Raw genomic sequence first — 20,595 nt, 5'->3', positions numbered from 1 at the left:
GAGTTTGTTGAGTTCCACTGAGTTCTGAGTTTGTTGTGCTTTTAGTTGTACTTCTATTTCAGTGTGATGTTTTCTTTCTGTTGGAGTGAGGTTTCCTGCATTTTGCACTAAGGAGCACCCACTGTAGAGAGGACGACACACTTTCCTTGCTACAGGTGCTCTCATTTTTGGCACGCTCGGTGGGACCTCAATTGAAGTCTCACTCCATTGTACTCAGTGCATACTTGGTTGAGGAGCTAGCTGGTGTAGCCCTCGCCTGGTTTGGTCTAGTCTGCCGGTGTCGTCCAGTTTGGTCTATTCCAGCTTCGCCTTGTCTTGGTATGGTCTCTTGGTCCCTATGTAGTAGGAGTGGTCTAGATGGTCTAGTCCTCTCGTCCCTATCTAGCAGGAGTGGTCTAGCCGAGTGTACTTGGTCTAGTCGGGTCTGGTCCAGTTTGTCTAGAGGAGGTCTAGACCATCCAGCCAGTTCAAGGGCCTTCGTGCCCAAAGCTTGGGTGGGTTGTTGCTCCTGCATGACACATACAAGGCAGTCTAAGGATAGGCAAAGCCTTCTACTGAGCCCTCTCAAGTACTACCACAGAAAGCTCCAACCTTTTGTGCCGAGTAGAAGTCCTCCACCCCCGTTACCTTTGCCCTCGCATGCATCTACCTCCACTCCCTCAACTAGTTCTTCACCTCCTAGGTCACCTTCCCCAGTCAGTTCTCATCCAGTGTGTTATAGCAACCTCTTGAGCAAGAGGCTCAGGAGAAGGCAACCATGGAGAAGTTGACAAGCGTTCTGGCTATGGTGAACATAAAGTTTCCGGATGGATGGAGATGACCAGGCAAGGAGATTTTTATCCCTCTGCAAGGGTCGTGGCCTCAATAGAGAAGACTCCTACCTAGTGATCTTTCCGTCAACCTTGGATGACTTAGCAGATAAATGGTACAGTCAATTTGCAGAGAACCACTTCACTTCTTGGGCAACACTAAGGCAGCAGTTTTGTAAAGCTTTCAGGCCAGGTGACTTCCAAGGGAAAGTTCGGGATAAGTTGGCTAGCCTGATGCTCCAACCAAATGAGACTTTTGCAAAACTCATGACCATAACAAAGTCTCTAGTCGCCAAGCTTCCCCAGCAACCAAGCGAATTTATGGTTTAGAAGTGGGTAGAGAAGGCTCTTCCTAAGACTTCTCAACAAAAGCTCCGAGAGAGTCTCCGACCTGAAGCCACTCTGGAGGAGTTTTGTTGCTACTCCTACTAGGATAGAGGGGGCAAGGAAGCTGTTCAATGACTCTCCTCAGGTAGAGGCTGCCTGTGTACTCTTGGAAAGTCCATGACCCCTTGACTTCTGTACCCAGGGAACTTGAAGCATTGAAGTTACAACGTGCTCTTCAAGAGGAGAGATCCTTCTCTCTTCGACAGGAGAAGCTTCCACATCTAGAGGCTTTGGACCAAATCAACCCGCAACTGGAGCTCAGGGCTTAGCAAGAGCCCAAGGTTGTGGTCTTGTGTAGCTCATGTCGCTCTACAGGGCACCCTCCACATGGATGCCCCCTACGGGCTTATTGCCACTTCTGTGGAAATTCTGGATATGAGGACAAGGATTGCTACTACCTAAAGGGATTGTGGAAAATGCAGCTCAACAAGGGCCGACACCTACATCTAACATGGTTTCCCTGTATGGCCATCCAAACTACATGCCACCTTTGCTGAATACTCCTCCTGTGCAAGGTATGCCGAGCACCCCTATCTCAAAGTTTTTATCATGCCAATGCTTCCTCAGCCCCTCAAAGCTTCTCCACCTTCACCTTCCCCTCCGTGCAACAAGAGCAAAGACAGCCTCGTCCTCCTACAGATGCGGGGAATATGGGCATTACCAAAGTAAATGTCCTCTGCCAGAAGGGTGTCCTCCTTGCCAACATTGCCTTGAGGCTCAGGATCAGTGTAGTAAGGACTGCCCAAAACAACGTGCATCTACTTCTTCGAGCCAACCTGAATTCACCTTTCCCAAAATCAATTTGATAGTAGTTGGCACCACCTCTCAACCATCACCTTCTACTTATTTGGTGGCCCCTAATGACAAGTTCAAGGAGGTAGAGAAGCCCACTGGTGTCCTCACTCGGGCCCAAAGGGCATCCTTGGGTCTCAGCCTTCCAACCAATTCCACTCTTCCACCCACACTTCCACCAATGGATACCCCGCTTCCAGCTGTCGACAAGCCATCCCCTACTACCAAGCGAGGATTCTCATCTCTGCCCCTCCGATATCGATGAAGCCTTCTTGGAAGGAGTAGCCGACCTACAGTAGATAAAGGTACCAGAGAAACCACTAGTAGAAAAAGGAAAGCTTACAGTGGAGACAATCTTGAAGAACAACTCCCAACAAGTGTCACTCTACGACATGCTATAGCTAGATCCGAGTTTTCGAAGTGACACCCTTGCAGTTATTCAGTCGCTTTACCCCGGAGCAGGTCTTAGTGACAGGCACCTCCTAGTGCAACCATCAGAGTCCTATATGATATCCTATCCTATTGCTTCCCTCACTGATTATAGAAGCCCTCGTCTCACCGTGTCCATCTTGGGGCGATAATTCTCAGGAGTGATAGTGGATGGTGGATCTGGCATCAACTTGATGTCTGAGTTCACTATGTTGGCTTTAGGTCTACAGCCTACACGACTTGCTCCCTTCACAATTACATTGGCCGACCAAAGGACAATCTACCCATGAGCATAGTGGACAAGGTGGCTCTGCGAGTACAAGACTTCACCTTTAGCTTGGATTTTGTTGTTGTTGGTCTTCCCTAGGTTGAGGGAGGATTTCCTTTGCTTATCGATAGACCATGGCTGTGGCACTCCATAATCGGGGAAATGACGCAATGTGGATACATACTCTTGGCTCCCCAACGAAACACATTCGACTTGAAGGAGGTATGCATTGAGTGGTGCAACATAGCTCCTTATCAATGGAGCATAGTTACCTGTAACGCGGAACGGGAACGGCGATGGGGATCCTTGTTGAACGGGGGAACGGCCAGGGGTCCGGAACGGGACCGACGCGGAATGGGAGGCATAAAAAACACCCAAATAATGCAATTTTTAGCTCTACATGTTTGAAATTTGAATACAAGTAGTATTAGAGTCCTTTGACTCTAATACTCACAAAAAACTCGATTTGAAGACCCCTAGGCCATGGATGATGCGAGAGAGAGAGAGAGAGAGAGAGAAAGAGAGTGAGAGGGGGAGAGCTTGAGACTCCAGAGTCGAGAGAGCTTAAGGCTTAACCCTTAGCTAAACCTTGAGGGCATGTGGATTTTTGCTTGAGAAGGGAATGGGTGTGAGGGTGTGCATTTAGAGTCCTTGCACACTTTAAAAAACAGCTAATGTTCACTACAAATTTGCAAAAAACTGCCCATTTCTCCCCGTTTTTGAGAGTTGGTTGTTCCGGGCCGTTCCGGTATCAGGTGGTCACCCGGAATGGCAAATGTTCCGGGACGCTCCGGCTTGGCAGGGGGGGAGGGAACGGCGTTCCGGCGTCCCACGGCCTAGGAAATGCGTTCCCCGGTAACTATGCAATGGAGTCCAACCCTGAGTTCCTTGTCAGTGGAGTCCAATCTTGAACTGGAGCAGCCTACTCCACTCGATGGGTGAGAAGAAGACCTGTTGGAGTGGTTGGAAGCTACCAAGTCTATGCCTTGTTCCGGAGTTTCTATTCGATCTTTGCCTGAGAATATACCCTCTTTCAATGTTTCTACAGTAACCGAGCCCAACAAGTCACCGGAGCCAGCACCAAGTGTGGAGGTCACAGAGTCTAATGACTATGCGGCCTTGGTGGCAGCCTTTGGACTTGGTGAGCTTATAAAGAACCATGGAAGGGGAAAGAAATCTCCTTCATAGGAGTTCACCCACACCTCAACCTCAGCCCCATCTGTGACTCTTCGACCAAGTCAAAGCCCTCCTCTGTGTCTGGTGGACTATCCTTCACCATGCTTTCTCAAGGTGGGCTACAACAAAAAGATGCTGATTTCAATATTGATGAGACACCACCTCATCATGTCTTTGTGCTCCTCGACGGCAACTTCTTCACCTATAGCGAAATCTTCAGCAGTGCCATCTCCAGACCCAATAAAGGGAGCCAATTTCGGCGACTCTAATGTCCACCTCGTGCTGCTAGACTAGATGCAGAGCAGACAATCATATTTGCTGTGGTCTATGCCACAAAAGATTAGCTCCTTTCGAACTTAAAGAAGAGTCAAGCACTGATGATTTTGAAAGAGATTGGTTTGCAAAACGTCTGAGAAGACCAGTGAGTGTATGGCTTTCTGATCCTCCCATCTTGAATCAGCATTCCACAGAGGACATGTTTTTTTCAAACCCTGGAACAGGTCAGCTTAAGCTTCCTCCACCAAATGCTCTCTAAATTCAGTGAAGTACCTTGTGAACTACCAGATGAGCTACATAAGAGTTCTGTGGTGTGCCATTTCACAATTTGGAAACCTTGTGGCAGACCTGAGTCCATGGCAAGTCAAAAAACTGTCACTACAAAAGCAACAACTGCAGTTTCGGAGCGGACGCCTTGGGAAGCTACTTTGAGCAACATTCTCTGTTAATTCCCTTAGCTGGCCTCATCCCTCACCCACCTTTCCCCTCTCACCCCTCACCACCCCCCTCTCCCTTCTCGCCTATCCACCCCCCTCTCCTCGCCCCTGCCCACCACCCTTCTGCTCTCGCTCCTCACCACCCCCCTTCCCCCTCACCTCGCTCCTACCCTCCCGCTCTCGCCCCTCACCCCCCCACCTCTCCCCCCGCTCTCGCCCCTACCCAACACCCTTCCCCTCTCGCCCCTCACCACCCCCCCCTCGCCCCTACCCACCCCCTTCCCCCCTCTTCTTGCCCCTACCCAACCCCTTCCCTCTACTCACCTCGATCCTACCCTCCCCCTCTCGTGCCTCACCACCTCTTCTCGTCCCTCACTACCCTCCCTCTACCCTCGCACCTACCCACCCCCCTCACCCACTCTCTCCACTAACCCTCCCTGCCCTCACCACCCTGTAGCCCCCTCGCCCCTACCCACCCCTTCACCCCCTCTCAGTCTCTAGCACCCACCCACTATCCCCTATTTGTTTTTTGCACATTTCGGGAATTCTCCTCCGTGAAGACAGCTCTTGGTAGCCACCGAACTCCCTTCTCGTCTCTTTGGCTGCATTTCCACTAGCCTCCTGGGATTTTGTTCACGCTTGGGCTTTCTTTGGTTTACAGCCTATCTCAATGTGACATTATGGCAGGGCTGCCCATACTTCTTCATCTTCTGCAGATATATATATATTTTAATTGGTCTCTGCTTCCTCCTTGAAACTCAATATATTCTGCACACAACACCTTCTTCGGTCGGATTTGGCTGCATCTTTCATGTTAGTTTTGGTGTTCTCTCTAGTTTCAATGCTCTCTCTCATGGAGATGGTAAGTGGTCTTGTGGCGAGCAACCTTTAGCAGGGCTACAATGTCACTCGCAGAGGACTGGTAGTTAGTTACAGCTGGTTAGGCACTCACACTGGACGAACCCTTGCCTGGGCAGTGACACATGGCCATTGGCAAGTGATTTGGATGGTGGTCTAGTGGACACCGTGGCCAGATCACAGCCACCTCAGTTTGGAGATAGGCTTAGCTGCATTGGGATATCTGCTAGCCGTTGGTTACTCTTTAGGAGATACACGTGGTTGGTTCTAGTGGTGCGAGATATCATCATCATCCACTTTGTATGGGCGAGCGTCTTGAGTCTTCAGTCTGATTCTTGAGCCCATGCACTGCACATTCCCCCCCTTTTATTGCACATTGGAGCCTCGACATCCCCATTGTACCCTTGCGTCCTGGGCTTGGAGCTGAGTGTGCTGCCAGCCAGAGTATGGTTCTATGAGTTTGTTGAGTTCCACTGAGTTCTGAGTCTGTTGGCTGTGAGTTGTTGTTCCATTTTAGTGTGATGTTTTCTTTTTGCTGGAGTTAGGTTTCCTGCTTACTGCACTGCACCCACTGTGGAGAGCACGACACACTTACCCTGCTACAAAGTGATGGAAGCGTTAGTGTAATTATGTGGTTTAACCTAAACCTTGTTTGGTGTGCAGGAGGACCTGTTTTCTTTTTATCAGCTTTGCAGATCGTACAAATGGACGGTGGGAGATCCACAGGTTGTTTATTCTTTTTGCACAGTACCTAACTATGGAAGTATTGTGATTGTTGTTGGCTAGAGCATACCTTACTCACGTGTTGTTGGCTTGTTTTTTTTTATGCATACTTAAGAAAAAGCATATGTAATGAGACTTGATATGTAATGAGACTTGATAACACATCTAGGGTTATTCATGTAGATTGTCATAGTGTTACTACTTTTTGTGTATGGAGTGTTTGAGATGTATTAAATAGTGCTTCAGACAAGTATTAGTTAACTTCAATTTCAAGCTGTAAAAGTTTTATTTAGACCTCAGTTGTGGCTAAGCAAATTCTTCCGATTGGAAAGCCTTGATCAAGACCTCCAAAGGTATTTTGTTTTGAAATCCTAATCTAAATCCATTTTGTCTATCATTCACAAATTGCACAAAGCTCTATCCAACCTTGATATATACTGGCTACATGCGAGAATCCATTCTAAGAGGGTTCCTAGATGGCATTTTTAAAATTTTTCCTCGTTTCAAGACCTGTCCATGAACATTCGTACAGACTATGACTCAACTAGAGGCTCCCAACTGTCAGGATTCTTAGAATGGAGAGTAATAAATCTTTTCTTTCATACCTTCAAACTTTAAATTTACAGTATACAATCCAATGTGAAGAACCTCAATTTCAAAATAAGTCTCTAATAACAAAAGGTTTCTCTTCGAAGTGTAAGAGGATCGTGTTTGTAGAAAAGTTGCAGTATGATTGCATGTGGGTGGAAGCAAGTATGCAGATATAAATAGAGCATGAAGGGATACACAAGATTTTAGAGCAGCGTTGGCCATCCCCTAAAAGAAACTGGAACCTGAAAAAGTACAGACCACACCTAAAAGTTAAGCACCCAAAAAAGCAGCCATACCCAGCATACCTAGTGTTTGTTTGAATAAAGACCCGCTTTTACAGTTATCCAAACGATAAAGTAGCTACAGAACGCATTTTGATGACATTTAATCAATTATATCCATCTCTCATCATTTTTCTCTCAATATCGTGTCAATAGTTCCCTGGGTTTCTTTATTTATGCTATCGAATTTTCCATCGATCATATCATTTATTGGGCAACATCTTATAAAAATGCTTGTCAAGGTCTTAGTTTCAAGTGGCAAAATACAGAGGTGGCATAAATTTTCAGCTTTTTATCCTACAGCTTATGATAAACACTATATATTCTTTTTCATGTTTGAACGTTGTAATTGACTTCGAATTTGGATATTCTGGTTAGATCAAGCTCAGTTTAGATTAAGCACGTGGACAGGGAATTATTGAAACTTTTCTCTGATTGATGAAGTCAGGTTCTGAGTTTTCTAATGCTAGAAGATGTGAAAGACGTGTATGAAGATGGTCCATCAACATCTCGGGCAGGCACTTATTCTGAAAGCGGCACCATAGACACAGGGTTTTCCATAGTGGCAGTAGGAAGGTGAGATTCCTGTGTCCAATCTACTTACATTGTTCTTCCATAAAAAATGAGGAGCAAATTTAAGGCTCTTTACATTATCAACTTGTCAAGTATAGAGTTGTGGTCCATGTGTGTGTGAAATGATATGGATTTTCAAGGTTGTTGAAATGGCAAAAGGACTGATGAAACCGAAAGCTTACAATTTTCTGAAGAGTGATACAACTGCCTTCCCTTTTCTCTGTGTCTAGAATTGCTTGACCCTGTTTTGCAGCGCCTTAAAGAGCAGGTGGTGAAAGGGGTATGGCAAACACTGACAAAGACAAAAAAAGCATCATAGCCTACTGTGGACGACGGGGTGACTGCCTTGTTGGGTGCGTGCAGTAAGAAATAAAACTATAAGAGGGAGTAGAGCTGTTGGTTTTTAGATAATCCGCATGTGTGCACGTCAACGTGTCTTGGCAGGCACTAGTAGTATCCTCGGGAGAGATTTGAGAATGTTTTCGTGGTAGGCAAAGGTACGGGCACATCCGTCATTCCCATAGCTCTCCCGACGTCCTCCACTGTAAGAGTCGCCCCGTTTAGCTTCCAAGAAGTGAGCAGCAGAGTGCACAGTTTAGCATTTGAAATATTGCCAGTCAGATCAGCCTGTGCAAAATGGTGGAGACCAAGGTGGACGAGCTGCTGTTGAGAGAAAATATCCTTTAGTAATGGCTTTGATACGTGTAGGTGATAGATCATTAGCAAGGACGTCTGAGAGAGGGCACCAAATGAACGAGACACCTGAAAAGTCGCAATTTTTTCTGGGGGAGCTGCTGTTGACTGGGGCGAATCCGCTTCTTAATATTCTCAGTTGACAGTTGTTCGGATCTAGGCGCATATTCAGACTTGAGGACTAATAAACACCTTGAGGACTCCCCTAATAAACATCTTCTACTAATAAACACCTTGAGGACTTCCATAGTGCCTCATGCCACATGCTCATGCACTATCTTGCGAGTGCATGCAAGCCATATGGCCCGGTTTCCCACTTGAAAAACAATGTTGAATGAAAATCTTCCCCATGAATTGTAGGAAGAGAGATGAATCTTGAGGGATTCTTCACAAGAGAGAATTGAAGGATAAATCTGACAGTGGGGGTTCCGAACATCCATCGGACGGATTATAAGGCCAAAACTCCTCCCCAAGCTCCTCCCAATCTCTGAAATATAAGGGAAAAAATCTTGAGGAGGACCTGTAATCTAGCGGTTAGAGCGAAACCTTTCAACCCTGCAAGATAGGTACATCACCCTTGTTTCTTTATCTTGATAAAGAAAGAGGCTGATTTCTGTTACTTGAAAGATCCCTCAGAACGCCCAGATAGTGCCAATTCTAAGGGCAAGTACATCAGCGATTAGAAAGCGGGCGCGAAGGCGACAATGTGGAAACTGCAAAAATGGGATACCAATGACATGGAAAACGGTAGGAAACTGAAAGCCATGGTTAAAAACCTCTCCTAAAGAGAGTAAAAAGTGCCTTGGCAAGCTGGGAGAGAAGTTAATAGCAGCCTCTAAAAGATGGGCACTTCGACTGAAGCAAACTTGGCTTCTGTATATCAAAAACCTGAACCACCAGACCCTCTGCAATGGCAAGAGCTCGAACGTGGAGCAGTGCTTGCCAACTGGTATAATCTGACAGCAAAAGACAATGGATAGACAAGGGAGAGATGCAACTGATATCACCAAGAAACTGCAGGAGGGTGCCAAAAGATGAGCAACAAAGTGCTGGAGCTCACAAGGAGTTGTCATCCATGATAGAAACTAGTCCTCTCATTGAAGGTGACTCTTGAGGACCAGAGATGGGGAAGGAACTTGAAGCGGGCAGTAAAGGAGGCTTTGATGATAAAGCTTTGAAAACTTGATGTAGGAACCTTATAGAGTGAGTATAGAACAGAGCAGCAAGCCACCAACAGCAAGGATACTCCGTAGCCTCCGTAGACTTGGTCTACGATGTGAAGATCCTCGCATGCTCGGGCGTCATGAGCGGTCAAGCTGGATGGCTCATCAAGAAGGATGCCCAATGCAAGAGAGAGGAATGAAATAATATATTATGTCTTCAAAAGGCCAAAATTACCTATGAGACCAATGCGTTACAAATTGTTGAATGTGATACCCAGTCTGGGTACAAAAAAGAGATGATAAAATGATATGAGAGAGAGAGAGAGAGAGAGAGAGAGAGAGAGAGAGAGAGAGAGAGAGAGAGAGAGAGAGAGAGAGAGAGAGAGAGAGATGAAAATGAAAATGAAAGTGAAATGTTATAATTAACGTCTTCAAAAGGCCAAAGTGACCTATGAGACCAGAAAGTTACAATGTGGTGGATCTGATACAAAGTCAGAGTAACAAGATGACAAAATAACAAAATAAAATATTATGGAATCCAAAACTGCTAGGTGTGAACTAAGCAGCTAGTTGGGATAGCTAGGTCACAAGAGATCGAACATCGGTCGTTGGCGGATCTCATCAATCTCCTGCATGGTCAATAGTTTGACCGGGCATCGTGCATGCTTGGCCAGAGTGCTCCGAATCTTCTGATGTAGCCGCCGTCGATGCTGGGTAGTTCTCCGTAGTCGTGGGCGCCTGGATTTCCCAGCTCAATCGCTCGGTCATTCGTGTGCCTCTAGTGTGAGACGAATGTGAGCTCTGCTGTGGGAGTAGCTCTTGCCGCTGTCCAGTGTCCGCTCTAAAGAAATTTGTGATCCGTCTCTGAGACTGGCTAGCCTCTCCACTCATCAGGCTATCTTTGTGTCTGCGCAGCTCAAGCAAGAACAAACCGAGGCATCTCTGATCCTCGTTTCCCATGACTCTGGAGAGTGGTCCAAAACCCCTCTTTGAACAAGCAATGGTACTCCGCTTTGAAGCGGCCTCGTATCTCGTAGTAGACGGGGCAGGGCATTTGTAGTGCAACTCTGTCTCAAGCTCCATGTCACACAAGAGGCATGTCTTGGCCTGTGTTGGTACTCCGTTGTATCTCCCAGTCTCAATCCGCAGCTGGTGAGAAGATGTGTGTACCTGGCCAAAAGCACATCGTATCCCATGAGACAAGTGGTGTCCATGTATCTTGGTCTCGTCACAAAACCATCCTTCGTAAGCTGAACAAGATGCTCTCTATAGAAAGCCATCTTCGTGCCAAGCTCCCGTGCTGGCTGTCATAGAATCTAATATCTAACCAACCCAAATGATTTTCTCATATTAAACTGATCACTTAATGTGGGAGAATAAACGGGAACAAGGGTCAAGATATAGACATGTGCTTTTAGATCTATCTCAACACGGGGCCAATCGTATAGGGGACCGAATGGAGATGGTCTATCAAAGAGCAAGGCTAACCAATGGAGCATAAGACCTTAGGGTTAGCTTCATTGAAGACCTCCAATAATGAGTGTAAAAGTCCTTTGACCTTAGGTAAGCTAGGGTTGTGCCTGATGTGGGAACCCGGCCCAAGCTTGAGGTGCTTGTCGTGCTTGATGACTAAGGTGCTTGAGGTGCTTGATGATTGGGATGCTTGAGGTGCTTGATGATTGGGATGCTTGAGGTGCTTGTCATGCTTTAGATCCTAGGGTTGTACTTGAGATGGGAACCCGACCCAAGTTAGAGGGGCTCGAGGGCCAAGCTTGTGGTGGGAACCAAGCCCAAGTTGAGTGGATTGAGGTGTGCAAAAGGTCAATGCCAATCCCTACAAGGAGGGGGCGAGCCCTACATGAGGGGGATGAGAGAGCACACACACACACACACACACACACACACACACACACACACACACACACACACACACTCACACAAGGCATGCCTTGTAAGGATTCTAGGTACTAATCCTTAATTAAGTACTTAAACTCATGATTAAGACTTAAGAAACTTGAAATGTACTTGAGACAAGACTTAGAAGACTCTGTGTTTGATTGATTGAATGTGTGATACAAGGGCTCCTTATATAGGAGACGAAGAGACATAAATGAAAAGACATGTCTCTTGGTGAAGAGACACGACTTTAGACGTAAAGACACATCCTTTCGGCGAAGAGCTGCAACCATTGGGCGAAGAGTCACACCCGTAGAGCGAAGGGGTGTGACTAGTCGTTGAAGGAGTGTGGCTTTTGGCGAAGAGACGTCCTTTGGGTGAAGGGGTGTGACCATCCAAGCGCAGGTGTCCTCCTTGGCATGGCACTTCGCGTATCTGCAACTAGGAGTAGATGTATTGTTGTTAACATAGTCACAATCGTGACATTCCCTCCCATTTAAGATAAGAGCCCGTGTCAAAGAAATGACTTCTGATGTTGATAGAACTCTGGAAACGTATTGCATCTTCGAAAATCTTCAGTCTTTGAGTTATGAGAAACCTTCGTCTTGAACCTTTGTTTCTTGCGAAACCTTTTTGCTTTGACTGCTAAGTCCCATATCATTGCATTGTTCAAAGACTTTTTAGAGGAATCTGGCATAATCAGGTTGACTGCAACAAGAGGTTGATCTTCAAAATCTTTCGTGCGATGTAAGCCTTCTGGTTTAAAATCTTCCAATAACTGTGAAATATTTGGGGAAGAGGAAATCTTCTCAAGGTACTCTTCAGATGGGGTAACTTCAACTTTATGAATCACTAGAGAGGATTTTGGCTTGAGACTGTAATCATCTTCCAATAATGAATCCCAAAATTCTTCAGAATCATCTTCTGGAACTGTCACTTCATGATTTGCAATTGGCATATCATCATCCAGTAAAGAATCAAAGAAAGCATAGTCGTCTTCAGACTCGGAATCTGCAACTATATCTTTATCTTTGTCTTCATCAATTGATTCGGGAGAAGTTAATGAATTAAAAAATTCATCAATAATAATATCTGTATTTGCATCGGAAATCATATTTTCTTCATAATCCACTGTATCATGCTGTTTGACTAGTACACGTGAGGCTTGAATCACTCTTTCCGCGTGAGAAAGCCCATGTAAAGTCAATTCACGTCCATCTTTGAACAAATTGATAGTATGTCCTCGAATGCTAATTGCTGGATCATATTGAAATAACCAATGCTGACTAAGAATCATGTCGTAATAAGATAAAGGCATGACTTCAAAATCCAGTTGATCTGCATAAGTTTGAATCTCTAACTGCAACTGTCGAACTGTCTGATCACAAGTCAAAATTGATCCATCTACTAATTCCACATCATATAAGTGAGATGTCTTCTGAGTTGGTAAGCCAAGATGTTGAACTATTTGAGTGCTGACGAAATTATTCGAGCATCCGCTGTCCACCAAAATATTGATGGAGCGACCATTGAGTAGTCCAAGAAGGCTCAAAACTTGCTTTGAGAGAGGCTCCAAAACTAAAGAATTGCACTGAGCATGCTTCATACGAATACTCGTATCCTCTGAGACACGAATCGTATTGACCACAAATTTTCCTTTATCCTTAGCAGAATCTGGTTGTTCAGAATTTAATGATGTTTCCGCGTTGGAATTTCTTTTCGAATTAGACGGATTTGGTCTCTTTGGACATTGATACCATCTATGGTCACCACTGCAAATTGTACATAATCCTTCCTTCTTTGAAGTTGAAGATCCATTTGACGAAGAGCCTTGCTGAGTATTGGAATGGCAATCTTGAGAAAAATCACGTCCTTTACCACGATCAAGTGGAGCATTTGAGGAAGATCTGCTTTGAGATTGGCGATCTTGAGAATGGAACTTTGAAGTTGAATAAGGTTGCGTTGCTCGCTGTCTGAACTGAGACTGATGTTGTTGACTTTGGCTATAGTTGTCTCTGCGATTGCGTTGTGAAAAGCGAGCGCTATTCGAAGATCTGTCACCAGGGAGAAAATTTCGTGTAGGGTGTCGATTATCGCCAAGACGCTCCACATAGGAAATTGTAGCATCCAAAGTGGTAGGGTTGTATTTGTGCACATCATCCTTCAGGTTGGGTTCGACTCCGTCGATAAAGCTGTGAAGTTTATCAGAGGGACTAAGGGTCTCTATCTCCAGAGTTAGCCATTGGAACTCTGTGATGTACGCGGCCAAGGAACCAGTTTGGCTCAGGCGACGAGGAGAGGACCGGGCATGAAAATCCGCATTGGCAGGTTCGAACGCCTTGCGAATAGCACACCGAATTTATCCCAAGAAGGTGTGTGTTTACCATCAGCAACCCGTCGTTGCCACCAAAGAAATGCTATGTCCTTGAGCAGAGAACTAGCAAGTGCAACTTTTTTACTCTCGACCAAGTCTGTGCTCGATAAGCAAATCTCCATTTTGTACAGCCATTGGTCCAACACGCGCTTGTCGCGGCGACCAGTGTATGGTTCCGGCAATTTAACATCATCATACGCGTAGTCGAAGTGTACCATCTTTCCTCTGCGGCCATACAACACACGAGGTGAGTGTCGCGGGTAGGGTCGGCAACGGCGAGGCTAGGTAGACGCCAAGTCCAAAGGCACGGGAAAAATTTTTGCTATGATACCACTGTAAGGATTCTTGGTACTAATACTTAATTAAGTACTTAAACTCATGATTAAGACTTAAGAAACTTGAATTGTACTCGAGACAAGACTTAGAAGACTCTGTGTTTGATTGATTGAATGTATGATACAAGGGCTCCTTATATAGGAGACGAAGAGACATAAATGAAAAGACACGTCTCTTGGTGAAGAGACACGACTTTAGACGTAAAGACACATCCTTTCGGCGAAGAGCTGCAACCACTGGGCGAAGAGTCGCACCCGTAGAGCGAAGGGGTGTGACCAATCGTCGAAGGAGTGTGGCTTTTGGCGAAGAGACACGTCCTTTGGGTGAAGAGGTGTGACCATCCAAGCGCAGGTGTCCTCCTTGGCATGGCACTTCGCGTATCTGTAACTAGGAGTAGATGTATTGTTGTTAACATAGTCACAATCGTGACATGCTTAGTGCAAAGGAAGCAAATGGGACACTTGTCAAGTTCCTCCTCATGTTGCCCTCATGGTGTGCCTGAAGCCTATTAGTTGGTCACCCAAGGGGTCCAATGATAATTTAGGAGATTTAATTAATTGTCTTTGCATTTATCAAGTCCTCTCTCTCAAAGGGGAAAGGGGGACACTTGTCCCAAGGCTACCCTTGTTGCTTGTAATGCCTCTTGCTTGTGATTCCCTCTCTGCCCATCTACTCAATTGTTGCTCAAGAATGGATGCGTACAACCGTGCCAATGTGTGTCCAATCATGATAGTGCGATGATTCCCAGGCCCCATAGGGTCTACTGACTTGAAGATAGGTACAATCGTAGATAGGCTCCAAGTATCAGGCAAGCCTTCACACACGGCACGGTTAAACATAACTGCTAGAAGCTCTGCTAGTAGATCTTTGGCAGGCATGAAATGCTCAGCCACCAAGCCATCATGATTATATGCTCTACCAATCCTCATCATGTCAATGGCTTTCTTCACCATCTTAGCGGTGAAAAAAGCACGTGTGTGTGTGTGGGAGAAGGAGAGAGAGAGAGAAAGAAAGAAAGAAAGAAAGATTTTTAACGTCTATGTCAGGCCGAAATCGGCCTATGAGACAAATCAAATGTACATTGTGTGTATGTCATCCGTCTATCGGAAAGACAAATGAAACAAAATTGATACAAAACTGAGCTGAATGTAGGTAGTGGAGTATCTGAGGAGAGATGGAGCTCTATCTCTAGGGGTATATGCATGTCTGTATGCTCAAGGTAGTACAATCATGAGAATGCATCAAGCTATCTAGCTCCATCCTGTACTAATGGGGGGGTGTAAGATGTGGTACATGGGTGGGTCTGGTGCCAAGGCTACCCGGATGAAAGCTGTCGGGTCAGCCCTCATCTGAGCCACTCGCTCCTCAGTGGCACGGCGCTCCCGGGCTCGGATCTCCTCGATCTGTCGGTGGTGGGAGCTCGCGCCCCTGTAGCCTGTGACTCGTGGTCGTCGTCTAGCTCGGTTCACCTCCGCCTGTGGGAGTGTCACTCCCCTTTGAGTGTCTGGTGAGGGGGGGGCGGAAATCCTCTGAAAGAAGTCTGTGAGCTGCGACTGTCTCCCCTCTGTCTGTGTAGCTGTGTGTGGCTGTAGTAGTGTGTCCCGATGGCTCTGTATCTCTAGTAAGAAACGTCCGAGCTGTCTCTGATCTCGAGATTCCATGATCTCTCGGAGAGTGGGCTGTCCTCTAAATAGGGCCTCATACCTGCCTCTGATCTCAGTGTATGCTCTGCATCTACATACAAAGTGCTCCTCACTCTCCACCTCCTCTGTGCAGGCTCTGCAGATTCGCTCCCCCCTGGGAACACCAGTATGTCTCCCGATCTCAATCTCTAGCCTGTGTGAAGCCACTCTCAGCTGACCAATCGCCACCCGTGAGCTATGTGGCATATATGTGTCCATGTAGCGTGGTCTCTGTATGAACCCCCCAGACAATATGGTGAGAAACTGGTCGCTGTAATCTGACATCCTCGTCCCCAAGCTAGGTGCCTCCCAGACTCTCCTAGTGTATAGCTGCCACAGATCCTGTCTCAATACCAAGTTCCTCTCACTGCGAGAGAGGTGAACATATGGTGAGTGGGGGTCGTACTGGAATGGTGGTAGGCTCTCCATGTCAAGACCGTGTCCCTCAAACCATGCTCTGACCTGTGAGTACCATGCTCTCTCATGCCCACTCTCTGATAGCTGTATAGCTGCCTCAAATGCTCTACGGGTAAGTCTGTCAGGAGGTAGCTCTCTCGTCCTCTGGATGAAGCAAACTGTCTGGAATAGTGCCTCTACAACCATAGGTGGTGTGGCGAGCTCGGCTCTAATAATGTCATGTGGCACTGTCTTCTTGCTGCGGAGCAAGCGTGAGATCATATATACCTGTGGTCTCTCAAGTTGTGTCCACTGGTCAGCTGTCAATCCTGGTGCCCATACTGCCACCGAGTACATCAAGGCCGGGGTGACTAAGGTGTCGAAAAGCCACCCCTTCGTGCGGGGCTCCTGAAAGTATGCCTGGTGGCACCTCCGCTCTAGCATGGCCAGAGCTGCATATCCTCGGGTGAGCCTGTCAACAGCAGCCTGCCTCATAGTGAAGGGTCCTGGTAGGCTGGTGAATGTGATGCCAAGGTAGACATAGAAGGTGACTACATCAACCTGTCCTCCTGCTGCTGTGAAGGTGGCGGCGCTCCTCACTGCACTGGATGTGTGAAAGATCATAACCTTGGTTTTGCCAAGGTTCACAGTCAACCCCCTGTGTGTGCTGAATTCGTCCAAGGCTTCAAGATGGCGTTGCAAGCCCTCGGGTGCCTCTGAAATCAACACAATATCATCAGCATATAACATGATGTGGACCGGAGTACCTGCCAAGTCGCTCCCCTCTCCCCCTGCTCGTAGTATGTAGTCGGAGATCTCGTCGATGTATAGCCCAAAGAGTGTCGGGGAGAGTGGGCATCCTTGCTTAACACCAATGGTGCTAGCAATGGTCTCTGAAAAACCGCCTGGGCAACGAACCCGACCCGTCACCCTCTCATATAGAGCATATATGGCCCAAATCATCTCTGTTGGTACCCCAATGCTGTGAAGGCGCTGGAAGAGTCTCTCGCGTGGGACTGTGTCAAAGGCCTTGCGGAAGTCCACAAAGCAGCAGTAAAGCCTCTTCTTCCGCGCCTTTGCCCCATCAATGAGGCAGCGCAGAACGAAGATGTGGTCAATGGTGGAGAAAGCTCGTTTGAAACCTGCTTGGCCTGGAGCTCGTAAACCCTCGGTCTCTGCGTAGCAGCTGAGCTGTGCCTCAAGTACTGCTCCATATAGCTTGGCCATCGTGTGGCCAATCATGATAATCCTGTAGTTCCCTGGGTCCAGGGTGTTGCCAGATTTGTGGATAGGCACTATGGTGTGCTGTGTCCACTCCTCTGGGAAGCCCTCCCCTATAGCCCGGTTGAAGACATGTGCAATCAACGGGGCGATAGTGGAGGCCGCATAAATGATGTGCTCACTCTGTAATCCAGTATGGTCAGCTGATCGTCTGTGCTGCATGCGGCGTATGGCCCTCTCTACCATCTCTGCTGTAAAGGAGGAGCACGTGGGACGAGGCTCGTGTGGTTGTGGAATAGGAGGCTGCCCTGGCACTTCATAAAGTCGCTCTGCATAATCATGCCATATCTGTGGATCCTCAATAGCTGTAGTCGGACGTGGCTCGCGCAGGGTGCGCCATGCCGTCGCGCTATCCATGCTCATGAATAGGCGGTATAGCTCAAGCTCCTGTGCCTCTTCGAATGCTCGCCGCTTTTGGCGTGTCAGCGTCTTCATATGCCGTCTGGCCTCTCTCTCTGTGATCTCTCCTAAGGCTCGCCGTGCATGGAGGCGTCGGTATAGCTCTCTGCACTCATCATCATACCAGCGGTTCTGAGGCATAGCCCCGGGGGGGGGAGTGCGTCCTGTGTGAGTGGTGTGTGGAAAAGAGCTAATAGCTGAAGTGTAGAGAACGGAAGAGATATGTGATGTGAGAACTGAGAGTGGTGCGGATGGGTGGAGGAGACATAGGCCATGTTCGACCTTGGCTGAGTAAATAGAGGCTAACTCATGTGTGAAATGGATGGTGGTGTGTGGAGTGCGTGTTGTGGAGCTGTGTGTGATGGTATCTCCGGTGATGGAGAAAGAGAGGTATGTGTGGTCGGCTCCGATGGGTATGGGTGGAATGGTGAAGGATGTGATAAGGTGTGTAGCCTCCCTGGTTCCCAGAATATAGTCGACTGTACTCCCCCCTCCTTCTGCAACTCCATGTGGCATACAAGTCAGGCCCCCTGAGGTGGGCCACTGGACCATTCCGTTATAAATAACGAGACGGTGCTGGGAGCCAAGTCGAAGTAGATGTCGTCCGTAAGCTGTGACTGGAGCTCTGTCTGCTGTGTCTCTCATAGTAGCCTCCTCATCTAGAGTGTGTAGTGTCTCTGGGTCCTCATGGTCATATGTCTCACACTGCTCACTGCGTGTACGAGCATTGAAGTCTCCCATAAGGAAGACTTCACCCAGTGTGGAGTACTCCATAATCTCCTCCGTGAGGCATGCGTACGGTGACTCCTGCTCAATAGGGGCGAATCTGGAGCCTGTGGGAGCAAAATAGCAAAGGGCAATGTAGACGATCCTGTCTCGTGAGAGCTCGAGGCGAATCCACATGTAGCGGGCCTGTGGGTCCCGGGCAACAATCTGTAGTCTGCTGTGAAGCCCCTGTCTAAAGAGTATGGCCACTCCTCCTGAGCCGCGAGTGGTGTGCTGGCGCATACATCCTCGATGTAGAGACTCCCACTGAAATCCATGTATCCGTGGTAACCCTCTCTCCGGGCTCTCGTGTGTCTCTGTAAGTAGAATGATGTCTCGACCTCTCATCACCTCCTCAAGTCTCTCTGGGTGTGTCCATAGGTCTCCATTGCAATTCCAAACCGTGACATGAATCTCCTCGTGTGTCCCACAGGCCGCGAGTCCCTATGCGATGGTCTTGCCATCAATGATAACCCTACCATCCCGATATACTGCCTTCTTCCCTTCTTTGCGGGCTTGGTGGACTCGAGGCATGCACGCGCGACGGTGATCTTGTTGCATCTTTGTGAGGTCATCATCAAGATAAATCGGGGGGCCGTCTATCCCTCTCAAGATGACCCTCTTTCGGAGGAAGGAAGTTCGAGACTCCTCGGAGGCGAATTGGAGGATGAGAGCTCTTTTCTTTGGATCTTTGCCGGCTCTCCAAACTTTGGAGAAAGGGATCTCTTCTTCCTTGTATCCCACTTTCTTGCATAAAGCTTTCCCATCGCTTTCGGGTGTAGACCCTTCTTCTTCTTTGATGCCGGTCACTCGCACATTGAGACGGCGAGCTTGTCGCATCTTCTCCTCTTCGATGGTTGTGTGTACGATGAGTACCTCATCTTTTTGGGCTTCCTCTCTTGCTACCTTCTTGATGTTCTTTTTGACTACTTCGACCCATCCTTCTTTGGTGGCCTCTAATTTGTCCTCAATGCTTGCGGTGAGGGCTTTGGTGATCTCCTCCTTGAGGGCTTCCTTAGCCTCCCCTTTAATCTCTCCTTCCTCGGGGGTGAGGGATGTGAGGGAAGCATGAAGGAGATCGATTTGTGCCTTCATCTCTTCTTGCTCTTTCCTCCATCTCTCCCTCTCCTTCTCGTTCTCCCGTTCCCTTCTCTCCTTCTCCTCTTTGAGATTTTGGATTTCCGCTCTCATGTCCTCCTTCTCTTCGTTCCATAGCTTGATGAAGTTGGCTTTCTCCTCCTTCCATATTTCTCTCTCCATCCGCCATTCCTTCATGTCCTTCTCCAATTGTGCAAGCCTCTTATTCGTGAGCATGAAGGACGTTGTCTTCTTTGTCGGTGTCGGCGTCTTGATGATGGGGGAAGACATGGTTGGCTTCGTAGCTACCCTCTCTTCATATTGTGAAGAAGAGGGGAAGAGAACACTCAGCTTGTGTGTATGCAGGGGGCAGCGGGCAGGGGATGGGGATGGGGTGTGTGTTTTCAGTGATGGGCTGGTCGTCTTGACGTGCAGGGAGCAGCGCAGCGCGCAGGAGGGAGCAGCGTGCAGGGGTGGGGCAGCGTGCAGGGGTGGGGCAGCGCGCAGGGGAGGCAGCGCGCAGGAGGGGGCCACGCGCAGTGCGCAGCGCGCAGGAGGGAGCCACGCAGGGGAGGCAGCGCGCAGGGGAGGCAGCGCGCAGGAAGGAGCCACGCAGGGGAGGCAGCCACGCAGGAGAGAGAGAGAGAGAGAGAGAGAGAGAGAGAGAGAGAGAGAGAGAGAGAGAGAGAGAGAGAGAGAGAGAGAGAGAGATGTTATATTAACGTATTCAAAAGGCCAAAATGACCTATGAGACCAATCTGTTACAAAATGGTGAATCTAATACCAGGTCCTACTACTAGAATCAATCCTCATGTGCACGCTGGATATCAAGAGAGTATGGCTCGAATCCTCTACTGTAGTGTCCGTCGATGCTGTGTAGCCTTTCTTCTCAGTCGTGGCTGTCTAGATATCTATAGCTCCAGTGCTCGGTCG

At 47.8% G+C, this 20,595-nt stretch overlaps 2 protein-coding genes across 4 annotated transcripts in view; one reads left to right on the top strand and one right to left on the bottom strand.

The window, feature by feature from the left end:
* Positions 1-20,595, top strand: part of EMB3012 (embryo defective 3012) — a 244,472-nt gene that overhangs the window by 123,750 nt on the left and 100,127 nt on the right. For all 3 annotated transcript variants that reach the window (XR_015187309.1, XM_086507191.1, XM_086507190.1), the window contains exons 22-23: positions 6,096-6,158; positions 7,476-7,603. Coding sequence is in view for 2 of the 3 variants with exons in the window: in XM_086507191.1 (XP_086363317.1) it covers positions 6,096-6,158; positions 7,476-7,603 (191 nt within the window). In the remaining variant the exon portion in view is untranslated. The remainder of the gene's footprint in view (positions 1-6,095; positions 6,159-7,475; positions 7,604-20,595) is intronic.
* LOC147417608 (uncharacterized) lies at positions 15,099-18,945 on the bottom strand. The gene has a single exon (XM_086507192.1). It carries the CDS (start codon positions 18,931-18,933, stop codon positions 15,313-15,315), a length of 3,621 nt encoding a protein of 1,206 aa, XP_086363318.1. The 5' UTR covers positions 18,934-18,945; the 3' UTR covers positions 15,099-15,312.

This window comes from Adiantum capillus-veneris, chromosome 30, assembly GCF_014529385.1.
Source record: "Adiantum capillus-veneris isolate H3 chromosome 30, ASM1452938v2, whole genome shotgun sequence".
In the NCBI taxonomy this organism is placed as follows: Eukaryota; Viridiplantae; Streptophyta; class Polypodiopsida; order Polypodiales; family Pteridaceae; genus Adiantum; species Adiantum capillus-veneris.
The sequence above is the reverse complement of the archived record's forward strand: the minus strand, read 5'-3'. Positions and strand labels throughout refer to the sequence as shown.